General features: G+C 45.4%; 1 protein-coding gene across 1 annotated transcript in view; it reads right to left on the bottom strand.

The window, feature by feature from the left end:
- RIPK2 (receptor interacting serine/threonine kinase 2) overlaps positions 1 to 16,484 on the bottom strand; it is a 39,492-nt gene extending 23,008 nt beyond the window's left edge. Inside the window, exons 1-3 of the mRNA XM_081111346.1 lie at positions 16,133 to 16,484; positions 10,780 to 10,933; positions 7,981 to 8,136 (exon numbers count right to left, since the gene is read on the bottom strand). Coding sequence (XP_080967472.1) covers positions 7,981 to 8,136; positions 10,780 to 10,933; positions 16,133 to 16,305 — 483 coding nt within the window. The 5' untranslated portion in view covers positions 16,306 to 16,484. The remainder of the gene's footprint in view (positions 1 to 7,980; positions 8,137 to 10,779; positions 10,934 to 16,132) is intronic.
- Between the last annotated feature and the right edge of the window lie 207 nt (positions 16,485 to 16,691).

Here is a 16,691-nt window from a genome sequence, read left to right as displayed (position 1 = left end):
CCACGCCTCTGCCCTCCTACCAGTCTCAACGTGCTTTCTTCTTTACTTCTCTAGTTGTAGAACTTCCATTCAGCCAGCTTTCAGGTGTTTCTGAATGATAGTTGTTCTGTATTTCAGTTGTAATTTTGATGGGTTGTGGGAGGCAGCAAGTATAGGCATTTATCTGTGCCGCCATCTTGGTTCTTCTCACACTTCAACATTTTTCTTTTAGATACTATGTTTCTGGTTAGCATTCCAGTAAGAAATTGTACTTAAAAAATCTGTAAAAAGGTGTAAATTTACATTTAATTTTATTAAGTACTTTTACAGATGTTTTGCACTTCATTTAAAGGTCCTTCCAAGAAGATAAGTAGATTGATAATTCTTACATTTTCGTGAGTCATGATGAATTTTTATTTTCACCTGAGATATTTTTTCCATTGATATTTTGAGAGAGTGGAAAGGAGGGAGGGAGAGACAGAAAGGGAGAAATGTTGATGTGAGAAGGACACATTGATTGGTTGCCTTCTGCACGTTCCCCGACCCAGGCTGGGGATCAAATCTGTAACCCAGGTATGTGTCCTTGACTGGGAATCAAACCTGTGACTCTCTGGTCCTTGGGCTGATGCTCTAACCTAGTGATGGTGAACCTTTTGAGCTGGCGTGTCAGCATTTTGAAAAACCCTAACTTAACTCTGGTGCCATGTCACATATAGAAATTTTTTGATATTTGCAACCATAGTAAAACAAAGATTTATATTTTTGATATTTATTTTATATATTTAAATGCCATTTAACAAAGAAAAATCAACCAAAAAAAATGAGTTCACGTGTCACCTCTGACATGCGTGTCATAGGTTCACCATCACTGCTCTAACCACTGAGCATGGTCAGGGCAGAAATTTTTGCTTTTTTTTTTTTTAAAAAAAATATGGTTTTGTTGATTTCAGAGAAGAAGGGAGAGAGAGGGGGAGATAGAAACATCAATGATGAGAATCATTGACTGACTGCCTCTTGCACGCCCCCTACTGGGGATCGAGCCTGCAACTAGGCATGTGCCCTGACTGGAAATGGAACTATGACTTCAGGGTTCATGGGTCAACACTCAGCCACTGAGCCACGCTGGTCAGGCTGACTTTTTGCTTTTAAGGGACATGTATAAAATAACAAGTGAAGACACACAGTTACATACAAGAGAGTGTTGCTAATTTGTAAGAACAGTATTAGAAAAGTCACAGTTCTATCTTTATGTGCTACAGTTAATTAAAAATCACAAAAATACATTAAGCCAAACTATTTAAACATTCTATTCATATCAAAGAGAGACCAAGGGTGCTCTACTGATCAATGAAGAAAAGAAAGGTGATCGCCTATTACTTTGCTTCTGTTTTCTCTGAACTGAGACACAAAAAGCCAAGTCCAAGGAGGTTGAAAGGGTTATAAAATGCAAGTCTTAGGCATTTTATATATTTTTTATTGATTTTTTTACAGAAAGGAAGGGAGAGGGATAGAGAGCCAGAAACATCGATGAGAGAAACATCGATCAGCTACCTCCTGCACAACCCCTACCAGGAACGTGCCCGCAACCAAGGCACATGCCCTTGACCGGAATCAAACCTGGGACCCATCAGTCTGCACACCGACGCTCTATCGACTGAGCCAAACCAGTTAGGGCAAGTCTTGGGCATTTTATATACATTTCAGGTTCTTGAGAATTTGCAAATACTTCCCAGTACTATCAGTGTTCTTTGTGAGATAGCATATGAGAAAAGTGAAAGTCATTCTGATTTTTAAAAGGGAAAACTAGAGAGAGAAACCAAGATGGCAGCATAAGTAAACACCTGAAACTGCTGCCTCGCACAACCACTTCAAAAATACAACTAAAAGACAAAACGGACATCGTCCAGAACCACAGGAAGGCTGGCTGAGTGGAAATTCTACAACTAGAAGGAAAGAGAAAAGCACACTGAGACTCAGAGGTGGTGCGGAAGTAAAGTGCAGAGTTACGGAGGCGCGCGGAAAGGGCTGGCAAATGAGGACACGGTTGTCTTTTTCAATTGGGAGGGAGTCATAAGCTCCCGACTGCTCTGAACTCCAGTTATGGGGCGAGACTCTGGGGACCCAGACTCATACCGGGAGAAACTGGACTGTCTGGCAGCGGGCGGAACTCGAGGGTGGCTTTCTCTCAGAGGTGCTGCAGCGATTACCGGGACACTGAGATGAGGGGCCTCTTAGGGCAGGGCTGAGGATCAGCCATAGCTGTTTGCTCTGCCCTGTTGATCCCTTGAGACCCCACCCCACCCAAGCTGTGGTAGAGGCTTTTGCATATGAATGCCCTGGCTCTTTGCAATCTGAAAATTACCTAACAAACTGCAGCTGGGTCAGAGAGACCCAGAACATCCAAAAGAAGGCCCAAGGCCCCACAGCAGCTTGCATTGCTTCACAGCTGGGCCTCATCTGGGCACCTCCAAACCCCAAACAAGGAAGGGGAATCTGCAGATCTCTCCATAGCTCCTGCTGGGTAACCTCAAGCAGAGGCTAAATTAGCACCTTCTTAGAGATCCAAGTGCCAGTGTACCCAGTGGTCAGAGTGGGACCATCCAGATTACAACTCCTCAGATCCATAAGGGATACACTCAGGGGGCAGACACAGTGAGCACCAAAGCCCCACTGAAGCAAGTCTTGCCCCAGAAGGGTGTCTCCAGCACAGAAGTTCTACCATAGACACAGCTGATTCTCACAGCCAATTGGCCTGGAGGTCAATTCATCCCAGTGATACCAACTACAATCAAGGCTTAACTACAACAAGGCTGTGCACACAGTCCACAAAGGGGTGCACCAAGAGTGTCCACCTCAGGTAATTGGGAAGGCTGAGCTACTGGGCCCTATAGGACACCTAGCACAGAAAGCCACACTATCAACACAGGGAAGCATAAAAAATGCGGAGACAAAGAAACAGGTCACAAATGACAGAAATAGAGGAAAGCAAACTACTGGATATAGAGTTCAAAACCACCACTGTAAGGTTTCTCAAGAATTCTCTAGAAACTGCTGATAAATCTAGTGAGAGCCTCGAGGATATGAAAATGGACCAAATAGAAATTAAGCATACACTGACTGAAATAAAGAATATTATACAGAGATCCAACAGCAGCCTAGAGGATTGCAAGAATCAAGTCAAAGATTTGAAATATGAAGAAGTAAAAAACACCCAACCGGAAAAGCAAAAAGAAAAAAGAATCCAAAAATATGAAGATAGTGTAAGGAGCCTCTGGGACAACTTCAAGTGAACCAATATCCGAATTATAGGGGTGCCAGAAGAAGAGAGAGAGCAAGATATTGAAAACCTAGTTGAAGAAATAATGACAGAAAACTTCCCCTACCTGGTGAAAGAAATAGACTTACAAGTCCAGGAAGCGCAGAGAACCCCAAACAAAAGGAATCCAAAGAGGACCACACCAAGACACATCATAATTAAAATGCCAAGAGCAAAAGACAAAGAGAGCAAATCTTAAAAGCAGCAGGAGAAAAACAGTTAGTTACCTACAAGGGAGTACCCATACGACTGTCAGCTGATTTCTCAACAGAAACTGTGCAGGCCAGAAGGGAGTGGCAAGAAATATTCAAAGTGATGAATAGCAAGAACCTATAACCAAGATTACTTTACCCAGCAAAGCTATCATTCAGAATTGAAGGTCAGATAAAGAGCTTCACAGATAAGAAAAAGCTAAAGGAGTTCATCACCACCAAACCAGTATTATATGAAATGCTGAAAGGTATTCTTTAAGAAGAGGAAGAAGAAAAAGGTAAAGATAAAAATTAGGAACAATAAGTACATACTATCAACAAGTGAATCTAAAAATCAAGTGAATAAAAAATCTGATGAACAGAATAAACTGGTGAATATAATAGAATCAGGGGCATAGAAAGGGTGTGGAATGACAATTCTTGGGGGGAAAGCGGTGTGGGGATGCAGGAAGACACTGGACAAAAATTGTTCAGCTATGGATAAGGACAGTGGCGGGGATAAAGGCAGAGGGTGGGGTGGGAACCAGGTGGAGGGGAGCTATGGGGGGAAAAAGAGGAACAACTGTAATAATCTGAACAATAAAGATTTAATTAAAAATTAAACAATAAATAAAAAAATTATTTATTTCATAAATCTACACACTGGCGGGAGACTATCCTTACCCCCTGGTTTAAAAATTTTAGAAAATTTTATAAAAGGGATACTCTATGAGCAATTAATGAAAGAGCCAGCAAGAATTTATGAAAAACAAATGTCAACTTAAAGCAGCAGTCAATTTCAGACCTCAGGTTACTGCTGTGCCACGTGCATGGACAGTCCCCAAAGCACAGTGCTCACAGGACTGACTCACTGAAGGAAAGAATGCGGACTCCAATCCTCTTTCCAAAGTGTTACTATTGACAAAGAGTTAATGTGAAAGCAATTTGTATATCACAAAACATTCCGAAGTGCTTTAATAACAGCATCCTTGACTGTAAGCTGGCAGGCCTATCTGGTGCAGAGATCTGGAAGTCATTCCTTTGGTCATTCAACAGACATTTACTGAATACTTCTATATGGCAGTTCACAAAAGAGACTACATTTATGTCTTCATGGAGCTCACATGTCAAGTGAGGGAGATGGCCAGTAAAGATATTAATAAAAAATGTATGTCAGATAGTGAAAACCACTGTGGAGAAGCTGAAATGGAGGCACGAGGGGGGAGGGGGCCTGGCGGGAGTCCAAGGACAGCCACCTGAAAATGAGGCTGCACACAGGGAGCAGCCATGCAGATGTCTGGAAAACAGTCATAATATTCTTTTTTTTGTTTTTTTAATATATTTTATTGATTTTTTACAGAGAGGAAGGGAGAGAGAGAGTTAGAAACATCGATGAGAGAGAAACATCGATCAGCTGCCTCCTGCACATTTCCCACTGGAGATGTGCCCACAACCCAGGTACATGCCCTTGACCGGAATCGAACCTGGGACCTTTCAGTCCCCAGGCCGACGCTCTATCCACTGAGCCAAACCAGTTTCGGCATAGTCATAATATTCTTATGGACAAAATGAGGATATATCAGTGCTTTTAGGGTTACTCCAAACAAACAAGGATTATTCTCCAGCAGTGCTGACTGACAGGGACCTGAGGGAGTTCTTAGCGCTGTGTAGTGCAGCTCTGATCCGAGCTCTGCACCGTTAACATTAATCATGACTCGACACAAAAAACTGGCTAATTAAATTTTAGGATGACACAAAGCTGGGAAAGAAATTGCAACCCTTGGAATACAGAAACAGCTTTCAGAAAGGTCTTCAAGGGTAAAGTGATCGCTCAGGCTTAACAAGACAAAGCTCTGATGTCAAGAATGTACTCTGTAGAGCACACGATAAGGAGATGTAGCTCAAGCGATAACACATGCAAGAAAGAACTTCTCCGGGCTTTCTGTTGACACTGACCCCAACCTGAGTGTGGTGATATGGCTGCTCCCCCAAAGCTAATAAATTATTAAGGAACTGTTAAGTAACGTCTTTAGGACTAGGGTGAAGGACACTTCCCTCCAATTCTACAATGGCCAGACCCCATGGAGAGTATTTTGTTCAGTTCTGAGAATCAAAATTTAAGAGTGATTGAAATACAGATTCATCTAGATAGCACCTGGGATTAAATCCAGGTCACAAGGAAACTGGTTGAAGAGCTAGGGGTGGTAGCTGGGAGTCTGGGGGCAGGCGGTAGCCATCTTCAAACAGAGAAAGGGCTCCTGTGGAGGCAGAACTGGAGTGCGGGGGCAGAAGCAGCAGGGGAGGAGTTTTGGTTGATCACATAAGAAAATGTCAGTCATTCCAGGGTGGATGCTGAGACTCCCCTGTCACCGGATAACTGCCCTGGGGGCCAGGGATGGCTGCAGTGAGGCCGCAGGGGGCTGGCGTAGGGCTCCCTAACTGATGTCATCGACTAGTCTCTCTTTTTAGCAAGGCTGAGGAAGAGGAAGTGCTGTCAGTAAAGGTTTATTTTTTTCACTTAAATTTTCTTACATTTTTTGTACTAATTTTTCTATTGTTCCAATTTCCCTATTAGTTACTTCTTTGAACATTTTTTGATATTTGCAATAATCTTCAATTATATATATTATTGTAAGAAAAGTACCAAAATCCTACTAATAAAGAGTTACTATGCAAACTGACCATCACTTCAACACACAAGTGGCCACCCCACATGTGGACACAAGATGGCCGGCAGGGGAAGGCAGTTGTGGGCAATCAGACCAGCAGGGGAGAGCAGTTGCGGGCAACCGGGCCGGCAGAGGAGGGCAGTTGGGGGGGACCAGCCCTGCAGGGGAGGGCAGTTAGGGGTGACCAGGCCGGAAGAGGAGGCAGGTGGATATCCCTCAAGGGGTCCCAGATTGGAGAGGGTGCAGGCTGGGCTGAGGGACAAAGCCCCTGCATGAATTTCATGTACCAGGTCTCTATATTATATAAAAAAAGAGCCACATTTAGTATTAAGAAGGTAACTGAAATCACTACATCTACTGTCTTTAGATGCCTACATCTTTTCCTTTATACAAAATTAATTCAAAGTAAAAAAATTAACTCAAAAGCATAAAATGATACAACTTTTAGAAGATAACCTAGAAGAAAATCTCCAATACCTATGTTTACTGAAGAGCGCTTAGTCATAACAGCGAAAGCATGATCCTAAAAGAAAAACATGGCAAGCTGCACTTCATCAAATGAAAGATTTTGCTTTGTGAAGGACCCTGTTTAAGGAATGAAAAGAATAAGCTATGAACCAGGAGAAAATATTTGCAAACTACATATCTGATGAAGGACTCATATCAAGAAAACAGATATAACTCTCAAAACTGACAGTAAAGAAAACCTCAAAAATCCCATTAGAAAATGGCTTCAGACATAGACATTTCCCTGAAAACGTACATAGATGACACATAGCACATGAGAGGGTGTTCATCATTAGCTATTAAGAAGATGCAAATTAAGACCACAAAGAGCTATTACAATACGTTTATCAGGACAGCCAAAATAAAAACCGGTGGTAACACCAAATGCTGGTGAGGATGTGGAAAGCTGGGTCTTAGGATGCATTGCTGGTGGAATATAAAATGGTGCAACCACTTTGGAAAGAAAGTAGTTGGGTAAAATAGTTCTTAACAAGCTAAACGTACTCTTACCACGTGACAAAGCAGTTGGGCATCGATCCTAGAGGAATGAAAACTAATGTTCATTCAAAAAGTTGCACAGGATTGTTCGTGGGAACTTTCTAGTAATTGCTAAAGACTGGAATGACCTATGTCTCTCAATTGGCAAATAAACAAGGGGGTATTCCCATACTGTGGGTTACTATTCAGCAGTAAACAAAGAACAATTACTGACGCAAGTAACAACTTGGATGGATCTCAAAGGCATTATGCTAAGTAAACAAAGCCAATCTCAATACATCCCACACTGCATGATTCTATTTATAAAGCATCCTCCAAATGACGAAATGAGAGATGGAACACTGATGGTGGTTTCCAGGGCCTGGGGACGGTGCAGAGCAGGGAGGGTGTGGCTGGAAGGAGCAGCATGAGTGTTCTCTGTGGCATGGGACACAGTGCACAGGTGACCAAGTGACACAGAACTACATGTGTCCATCGTACCAATGCCAAATTCTTGCTCTTGAAATTGTACTATCATTGTGTGTGATGCCACCACTGGCAGAAACTGAGTGAAGGACACATGGGACCTCTCTGTATTATCTTGGCAACTTTGTATGAACTTATAAGAATTTCAAAATGAAATTAAAAAAAGGTGTGCTCCACAATTTCAATCAAGAATGTAATTTTTTTCGTATTTTGTGCTGTAATAGGTCTATCTCTGTACTGTAATAGGGCCATGGAAAAGGGAGAGAGATTCATTTGGCCAGGTGAAAAAATAACTAATGTCTTTTCAACGCTACTAATCACAAAGATACACATAACTTTTTAAAAAAGTAATGACCTTAACATGAAATTCATTATCCAGTAAGATATTCTGCGTCTTCAGGTCATGATGCAGTAGAGGAGGATTCATATTATGTAGGTAGTTCACGCCCAGTGCGATTTCATGCAGGATGCGGAATCTCAGCGGCCAGGCGACTTCCGGATATTCCGTTTTCTTCATATATGCAAGAAGACACAAAACCAAAATCAGTGGCCAAATTCCTATATATCCACACTTAGGAATTAAATATTCCATGAGAAATACAGCATAAACTAAGGTCAAAACATATGCTCATTTTTTTAACATAGTAACAAATTTGACATCAACATCCCTGTATCCTATTTCCCTTACTTTTTAGAGAAAATAACTTTATAGTGTTGATATTTATTCCCTTTTAGTCTATATTGGTAATGTAACTACATGATATCAGCTCTTCTTTTTTCAGTTGACACAGTTTCAATTACTTTTTAATCTATGTAACACTCACACAGGTACACACATACCCACACCCATCTCCCCATTTTATGGCTTATAGCAAGTAGACTGTGTGCACACATGAGCACACACACACATAATTGTTTCTAGTACATACCAAACCATTTGTTCAAATTAATGTTTTAATTTTCTGATTAATATAAAACTAATCATTATACCCATTAAAAAGTATGACCATATTATATTTATTAACTAAGCATTAATATCTCATCCTTTTATTCATATAATTAATTTATTTGCATTTCAACTTGAAAAATTAGCCTTGAATTTTGTTTTTAAGAAGCATCTTTATTTATAAAGCATATGTAATACAGACATTTAAAGCAATGTTTTATATTTCTTGGTACTTACAAGTGATATCCATTTGGACTTTCATTAAATAAATTCCCAACATAAAAATTACTGCAGAGCCGAGACCGGTTTGGCTCAGTGGATAGAGCGTCGGCCTGCGGACTGAAAGGTCCCAGGTTCGATTCCGGTCAAGGGCATGTACCTTGGTTGTGGGCACATCCCCAGTGGGAGATGTGCAGGAGGCAGCTGATCGATGTTTCTCTCTCATCGATGTTTCTAACTCTCTATCTCTCTCCCTTCCTCTCTGTAAAAAATCAATAAAATATATTTAAAAAAAAATTACTGCAGAACCTCGGGAAAATGAGTATACTCAGAAAAGTCAGATACTTGGGGAAGATTCTGCAGCGACTCTCAGGCACCGTGACATGGGCATATTTTCCTCCATGACAGGAAGCAGTGTCAAACTGGCGAGAGCGCCAAACTGTTCTTGAGATTTTCTCTGCAAATGGATCAGCTTATAGTTCAGACACTGTGTTCTGACTTATTGCAGCAATCGTTCATGAGGGTGGGGAAGGGTGCTTCAAGACAAGCCCACCCTAACAATGCGATACAGGAAACCAAAAGAAACACAAATACTCATGTCACACATTAGTTCCTCTGATATAGACAGAGCCCCGTCTACTCAGTGACTGAATCTTTTACTCCATAAAAAGGTAACTTTCTAAAAATTATGTAGGTGAAAGGAGGAAGAAGTACTCTCTGCACATGTGTGAAATGGGAACTTCTGGTCACGGCTCCTTCCAGGAATTAGCAGTCCCCTGTGGAGGCTCTAGGATTCTGAATCTAGAGGCTCAGACCTGGCTGCCAGAATATCTACTGGGTGCTGGGTGTGGGAAGTAAACATTAGAATTCCTACTTATTTCTCAAAAAGAAATTGTGCTGGATTAATACTTGCATCTTGGCTGCGGTGGTAGTTACACACACCTCACACACCCACCCCATCCTGCTTGAGATGCTCACACCATACACAGAACGTGATGTGTCCCAGGCAAAGAGGAAGTCCCTCCCCCAGAGGCTGCGCTGCCAGCAGCCCCTTCTCCCACCAGAACACTGATGGGTAGGGATTTAGGATTTTACACCTTATATTACCAAGTTTTAACTAAACCAAACTCGCTAAATAGACTGTTGTTGTTTTTTAATATATTTTTATTGATTTCAGAGACGAGGGAAGAGGGAGAGAGAGATAGAAACATCAATGATGAGAGAGAATCATTGATCAGCTGCCTCCTGCACGCCCCCTACTGGGGACCGAGCACACAACTCGGGCATGTGTCCTTGACTGCAATCGAACCCGGACCTTTCAATCCCCAGGTTGATGCTCTATCCACTGCTAGGGCTAGACTGAGCGTTTTAAAAAGATTTATTAAGAGAAACTGCAGGTTGGAGATCATACCAACTCAAGCAAACAGCCATAGAAGCATACACATATTTTGAGAATGAGGATCCCCAAATTTGTTTACTAATGGGATTCACAATCAAAGCCAGAGTAACTGGTACTTTGAGAAAACAAGTAAATAGCTCACACCACTGCCAATCATGGAAAAGCCAATGCATCTGGCACTCAGAGATAGATTTATTTGGCCTAGTAATTCAGGATTTTATGAACTGGTACTATTGACATTTAGTTTGAATCCTAAATTGTCTTTAACATAATATAAAATCCGGACAGTGGACCATGCAGTGTGCCCTTTACCTTCTCTCTCTCTTATGCCTACCTGATTATACACGTGGAGAGTGGAATTCAGTGTAGAACGCAGTAACTTAAGCAAAAGAACCTCCATTCCTTAGCAGACAAGGCCTGACTTCACATTATTCTTAACAACACAAAAGAAGCCATAGATGGTGAAACTTTAGCACCACATTGTTTTTCATTATTCTTATTGTGATTCATCTATATTTATCCCCAAATAACCAAAGCACTTTATAGCTTCATTAACAGAATTACAGCCACTGAAAATGCACAACACTTACCCTATGTAGGAGTTCATTTAATGATCCATTTGGCATGTATTCAGTAACTATTCCCAAAAATTCAGGCTCATTGCAAATTCCCAAAATTGGAAGAATGTAACTAAATCTAGCTTTGTGTAAAATTTCAGCTTCTCTTAAGACATCATTTCTTTCACTAAAGAAAAAAAAAGCATAATTATTTTAAAGTAATGGAAAATACACAATTATCATGCCCATGATAATAAGTTAGCCTGGACTTTTTCAGTAATCAGCTTTTGACTTCTTGTAAATTATGCAACTCTCTGTCCTTTAGTTTCATCACATTTAAAGTAGGGAAAACACCTACCCTGTATAGTCTATAAGTTTGTTTACAGACCAAAATAACTTCTCTAAGCCACTGACAGAAAAAAGTGCGACGCCTAGGCTATCATTATGATACTTTTCTAGGAAAAGGAAAGAACACTCTGGGTAAGTTTATAAAGTCTATAGTATTCGAACGATTGGTGTGTGAACTAATTAAACTATTAAATTTATGTTGTATTAAAACAATCAGATCTGATTCAATTATATTAAATTTATAGTTGCATACCATGTAAAACTTCCCCAAATATCCTGACTATTGAGACATCTCAATGTAGATTTAAATAACGAGGTACTAGCTGCATGAGGGCCAATGTTCCTGAGGAATTATCCTCTGGGACCCAGGAAGAGAGCACTGAGAGCAGGTGAGTGCTTCTAACAGATGAGGGGGCCGGGGGGGGGGGGGGGCGGGGGGAGGAAATCAGGGTCCAGGTCCATTTGCTTATTCCTACATAAAACAAATAAATAAGGAACCTTCATTAAGAATAAAAAGTGCTCAGCATTATGGAGAATATAAAGATGAAAAAGAACACAGTCTGTGCTCTCAAGCTGCCCGGAAATCTTTTTAAAGAAAAATAAATACTCATTGTGGTTTTGATTTGCATTTTCCTGGTGGTAAGTGATGTTGAACACCTTTTCAAATACCTGGTGGTCAGTGTATGCCTTTGGATGTGTTAATTATCTCGATTTGGTAACGTTTCCACAATATATGTGTATCAAATCATCATGCAGTATACTTTAAATACCAGTCATATATATATGCAGTCCATGGACCATACAGGATGGTAGCCCTGTAGTTTATAACGGACCTGAAAAATTCCTATGGCTTAGTGACACGGCAGCCATCCTGAGGTTTAACCCTCTGCTGTTTTATACAGTAGCATGCTGCACAGCTTGTAGCCCAGGGGCAATGGGCTCTGCCATGCAGCCCAGGTGAGCAGCATGCTGCCCCACCAGGTCTGTGTAAGTGTCTTTCTGATGTTCGTACGACAACAGAATCGTCTAAGGATGCATTTCTTATACTGTATCCCTGTCATTAAGTGGCACACGATTGTATACAATTATATTTGTACTAGATGCCCGGTGCAAAAAAATTTGTGCACTCAGGGGCAGGGTGTCCCTCAGCCTGGCCTATGCCCTCTTGCAGTCTGGGAGCCCTCGGAGGATGTCCACCTGCTGGCTTAGGCCCACTCTCTGGGGGGATCGGGCCCAAGCTGGCAGTCAGACATCCCTCTGGCAGCCTGGCAGTCCTCGGGGGATGTCCACTTACCAGCAGGGAGCAGACCTAAGCTGCAGTTGGCCATCCTTAGTGCTGCTGAGGAGGCGGGAGAGGCTCCCGCCACCACCGCTGTGCTGGCAGCCATCAGCCTGGCTTGTGGCTGAGCAGAGCTCCCCCTGTGGGAGCGCACTGACCACCAGGGGGCAGCTCCTGCATTGAGTATCTGCCCCCCTGGTGGTCAGTGTGTGTCATAGTGACCAGTCATTCCCAGTCGTTCTGCTGTTAGGGTCAGTTTGCATATTACCCTTTTATTATATAGGATAGAGGCCTGGTACACGGGTGGGGGCCGGCTGGTTTGCCCTGAAGGGTATCCTGGATCAGGGTGGAGGTTCCGCTGGGGTGCCTGGCCAGCCTGGGTGAGGGGCTGATGGCTGTTTTCAGGCTGGCCACACCCCCTTTAGGGTGGGGGTTCCCCAATGGGGTGCCTTGCCAGTCTGGGTGAGGGGCTAAGGGCCGTTTTCAGGCTGGCCAAGCCCCCCGGCGAAGGAAGCTCCCAGCCTCTCCTTTTTTTTTTCTTCTTTTTTTTTTATTCTGAGATTTATTTACCTTCTATAATTGAAACTTTGTAGCCTTGAGTGGAGCTCAGAGCCGGCCAGGGCGGGTGAGAAGCTTGGCTTCCTCCATCGCCAGGGGCAAACCAAGCCTCCTACTTGCTCCAGCGCTGTGGCCACGCCCGCTGAAAGCAGGTATCTGGGGTTTATTTATCTTTTATAATTAAAACTTTGTTGCCTTGAGTGGAGCTCAGAGCTGGCCGCGGCAGACGGGAAGCTTTGCTTCCTCCATCACTGGGGCAACCAAGCCTCCTGTTCACTCCAGCTCCATGGCTACTGGCCGCCATGTTGGTTGGGTTAATTTGCATATAGTCGCTCTGATTGGCTGGTGGGCGTGGCTTAAGGTGTAGCAAAGGTATGGTCAATTTGCATGTTTGTCTTTTATTAGTGTAGATATAATTATTCATTAATAAAGTTAAAAATAAGGAAAGAAATTTAAAAAGAAAAATAAACAAAATATAAGGCAATTATTCATTAGTAAAATTAAAATAAGTAATTTAAAAAAATTAAAACTTAAAATATAAGGCAGATGTGATTAGTGCCACACATATACAAACACACACACATAACTAAATGAATAAATAGAGGACTGAGGGAACCCAGAGAAAAGACAGGAAACACTGGGCTTGGGAGTCACCAGTCTTCAGAGAGGTGGATTTCAACTACACTTTATGAATGGAGAGAATCTCGGCCTTTGGAGAAAGGGCATCTAAGGCTCATGTGGCCTCCCAGATGAGCAGGACCTTGCCTTTTTCATCTGTGAATCCCCAGGACTGGACCAGTGCCTGGCACTTAGTAAAGGTTTAATAGATAAGCACCAAATGTATTCAGGAAGTTAGAGCGAGGACTCAGTTTCCTGTGAATCAGGCCATGTAGCAGTGGTGAAAAGGGTGGAGGTGACCAGGGCAGCAGGGCCATGTCTCAGAGTCTTAAAGCCGGATGTGGGCGTTGACACTTTATTTGCTAGTCTCTGAGTTGTGAATGCAGGTTTTTAAGCAGAGAAATGACATACGCAGAACCAACTTTTAGGATTCATTGGCAGCAGGATGTAGGATCAGCAGAAAGAGGTAGAGTTTGAGTCAGGCATTAGCTATAATACTAGTTAAGATGTGAAGCAATGAAAGCCTGAAACTATAAAGGCCACCGTGGAAATGGAAAGGAAAACATCAGCTGACTAGGATGTCCAGGCTGCTGTGGTGGTGACTGGCTCCGAGAGAAGAAAAGAAAGAAAGAAAGTTAGTTGAAGATGCCATCAGTGTTCACCCGGGATGAATGGGTTGGTAGCAGCACTAACAGAAGAGAACCATGGCAAGAAGCCTGCTAGGTAAGTGATGGTGATGAGTCTGTCACCAGGCTCTGCAAGAATGGCTGTTGCAATAAGAAAAGCAGCAGACGTTCCAGACCAGATAATGAGGCCTGCTTTAAAAATAAACAAAGAGAAGAACAAGCCCAAAACCTTAGTCATTTATGTTTTGAATAAATGATTATATATATATTTACATGTTTAAAATTGAAGACTTGGAAGAGGGCACACCTCCCAGGGTGGGTATGCAGTATTCTTCCTTCTACTCTGCCCTACTGTGTGTCAGCCACTTCACAGGCACTATCATAGCAGATCACCCCTAAAGGTGGGTTCATTATCCCACTGTACTCTGAGGGCTCTGAGGCTTCAGTAGACTCATACTTTTCTAGAGGTTATACCAAGAGCATGTGGCAGGGTGGAGTCAGATTTGAATTGCCCTCGTGGGACTCTAAAGCCCGTGTTCTTTCCATTCCAGTGTGTGATCAGAGAAGAAGGGAGATTCTTAAAATCAGGTTTTGGGAATTTTGAGTGAGTGGGAAAACAGAAAAAGCCTAAACAGTTTAAAATAGGGTTTTATATTTTTAAACATAAGACTGTGAAATACAGCTTCTATAGACATACCACCAAAATTACCAGCCAAAAAACTATGGCGTCTACAGGGTGTTTGAAGAACCAATGGGACCCATCTACTCATCAGGCGTTGGGAGAGTGTTGGGGACAGAAATGAGGTGATGGAGAAGGACTGACCAATCCCTAAACACAAACTGGTTTCCTTTCCAGTGATCCCAAAGCACATGCAGACATCACCCAGGCCGGGCCGGCAGGTCCACGCCTGCACTGTCCCGCTCTAAGCGAGGCAGAGCCCGCGACCGCCTCCACAGCCCGGCCGGGCTCAGACTGCAAATCCTCCGCTGACGTCCCCTCCCAGGAGGCAAGTGGGAGGGAAGCTCGTGATGCCTGCGTCGCACAGTCTCATGGCGGCTTTGACCACAGTGAGTTTCCTACCCACTGAGTGGAGAGTTTTACATGATGAAAAGTGTGAGTGAGTAAGGAAGGGGAACTCCCTCTTCATTCCTCGGCCTCACGTGGCACAGACTTTCATTAAAACGCGCGCGGGAGGCTGTCTGCGGTAGAATAACTGTAACGGGGCCTCGGCGCTGGGCCCCACGCATCGGCAGAGTCCACTGCACAGCACACCCACCCTCCACCCGCACGCGCAGGCCGCGGGTACCGCCGCGCACTCGCCCTCGGCTGGCAGAAGCCAAGGCCACACCCAGTGTTGACGAGGCCGGGATCCGCGTGAGCCGGGAGGGAACCGCCTTGGGTGTCGCAGGCCTCCCGTGAGCGAGACCTGGGCCTGATACCAGGGCAGCCGGTACCGGCCGCCCGCGGAGCCGTGGGCTCGGCCGTGAGCTCAGCAGGGACCGGACCGCTGAGCAACGCGGGGTCGCGGCTGCGCGTGGCTGCAGCGCTTTCTGGAAACAGAAACTAGTCCCGCTTCCCCAAACCCTGCTCGCGCGTCGCCCTGCGCGCGGGACGTGCGGGCGGCCCGCGCTTCCGGTCGCGTGGGAGTCGGGTCCAGGCCGCTGTGCCGCCGCACAGCCCTGCCTCGGGGCGGCTCCCCCGCGACAGCAGCCGGCGCCGCGCTTCGGCCGCACGCGGCCCAGCGGGCCCAGCCCGGACGCCCGACCCCGGGACACCCGGCGCTCCGCGCTGACTGCCGGGCGGCCACGCTCGCGGCTCAACCCCGAGGGGAGCGCAGCCCGGAGCGCGAGCCGCACCAGACGCGGAGCCAGGCGCCCGCGCAGCCGCAGCCGCAGCCGCAGCCGCAGCCACAGCCGCAGCCGCGGTCAGGAGGGGGCGGGACGGCGGGGCGCCTACCTGTCGAGCAGCGGCGTGTGGATGTGCAGGTGCTTCACGGCCACCTGCACGCGCCAGTCGGCGTGGCGCGCGGACGACACGGTGCCGGACGCGCCGCGGCTGAGGAAGCGCAGGTCGGCGAGCTTCTGGGAGGGCACGGCGGGCAGCGCGCTGCAGATGGGCTCGGCGCTCATGGCTCCGGCCCGCAGCCGCTCCCGCTGCCCCGGACCCCGCTGCCCACGCCCCCGCTCGGCTCCCGCTCCGCCCTGCGGGCGGCCAGACCTCCTGCTGCAGGTGGGCACTAGGTCGCCAGGGCGGCCATGCCCGCGCGACTGCCCGCCACCACTTTCCCGGAGCCGCACCGACCGCAGTCCGGACTGAGACTGGCAGCTCAGTGGCCGCAGCGATGACGCGCCTCCCGCCCGCCCCGCCCTGCTCTCCTCTCCCGCCCCTCGCAGGCCCCTCCCCTCCGCTGGCTCCTCCTCAGCCCCGCCCACCCGCCACCGGCTCCTCGCCAGCCCCGCCCTCCGGCCCCTCGCAGACCCCTCCCCTCCGCTGGCTCCTCAGCCCCGCCCACCCG

This window comes from Myotis nattereri (assembly GCF_964212035.1).
Source record: "Myotis nattereri genome assembly, chromosome: 17".
Lineage (NCBI taxonomy): Eukaryota > Metazoa > Chordata > Mammalia > Chiroptera > Vespertilionidae > Myotis > Myotis nattereri.
Note: the sequence above shows the minus strand (reverse complement) of the source record. Positions and strands in the feature narration are given on the sequence as shown.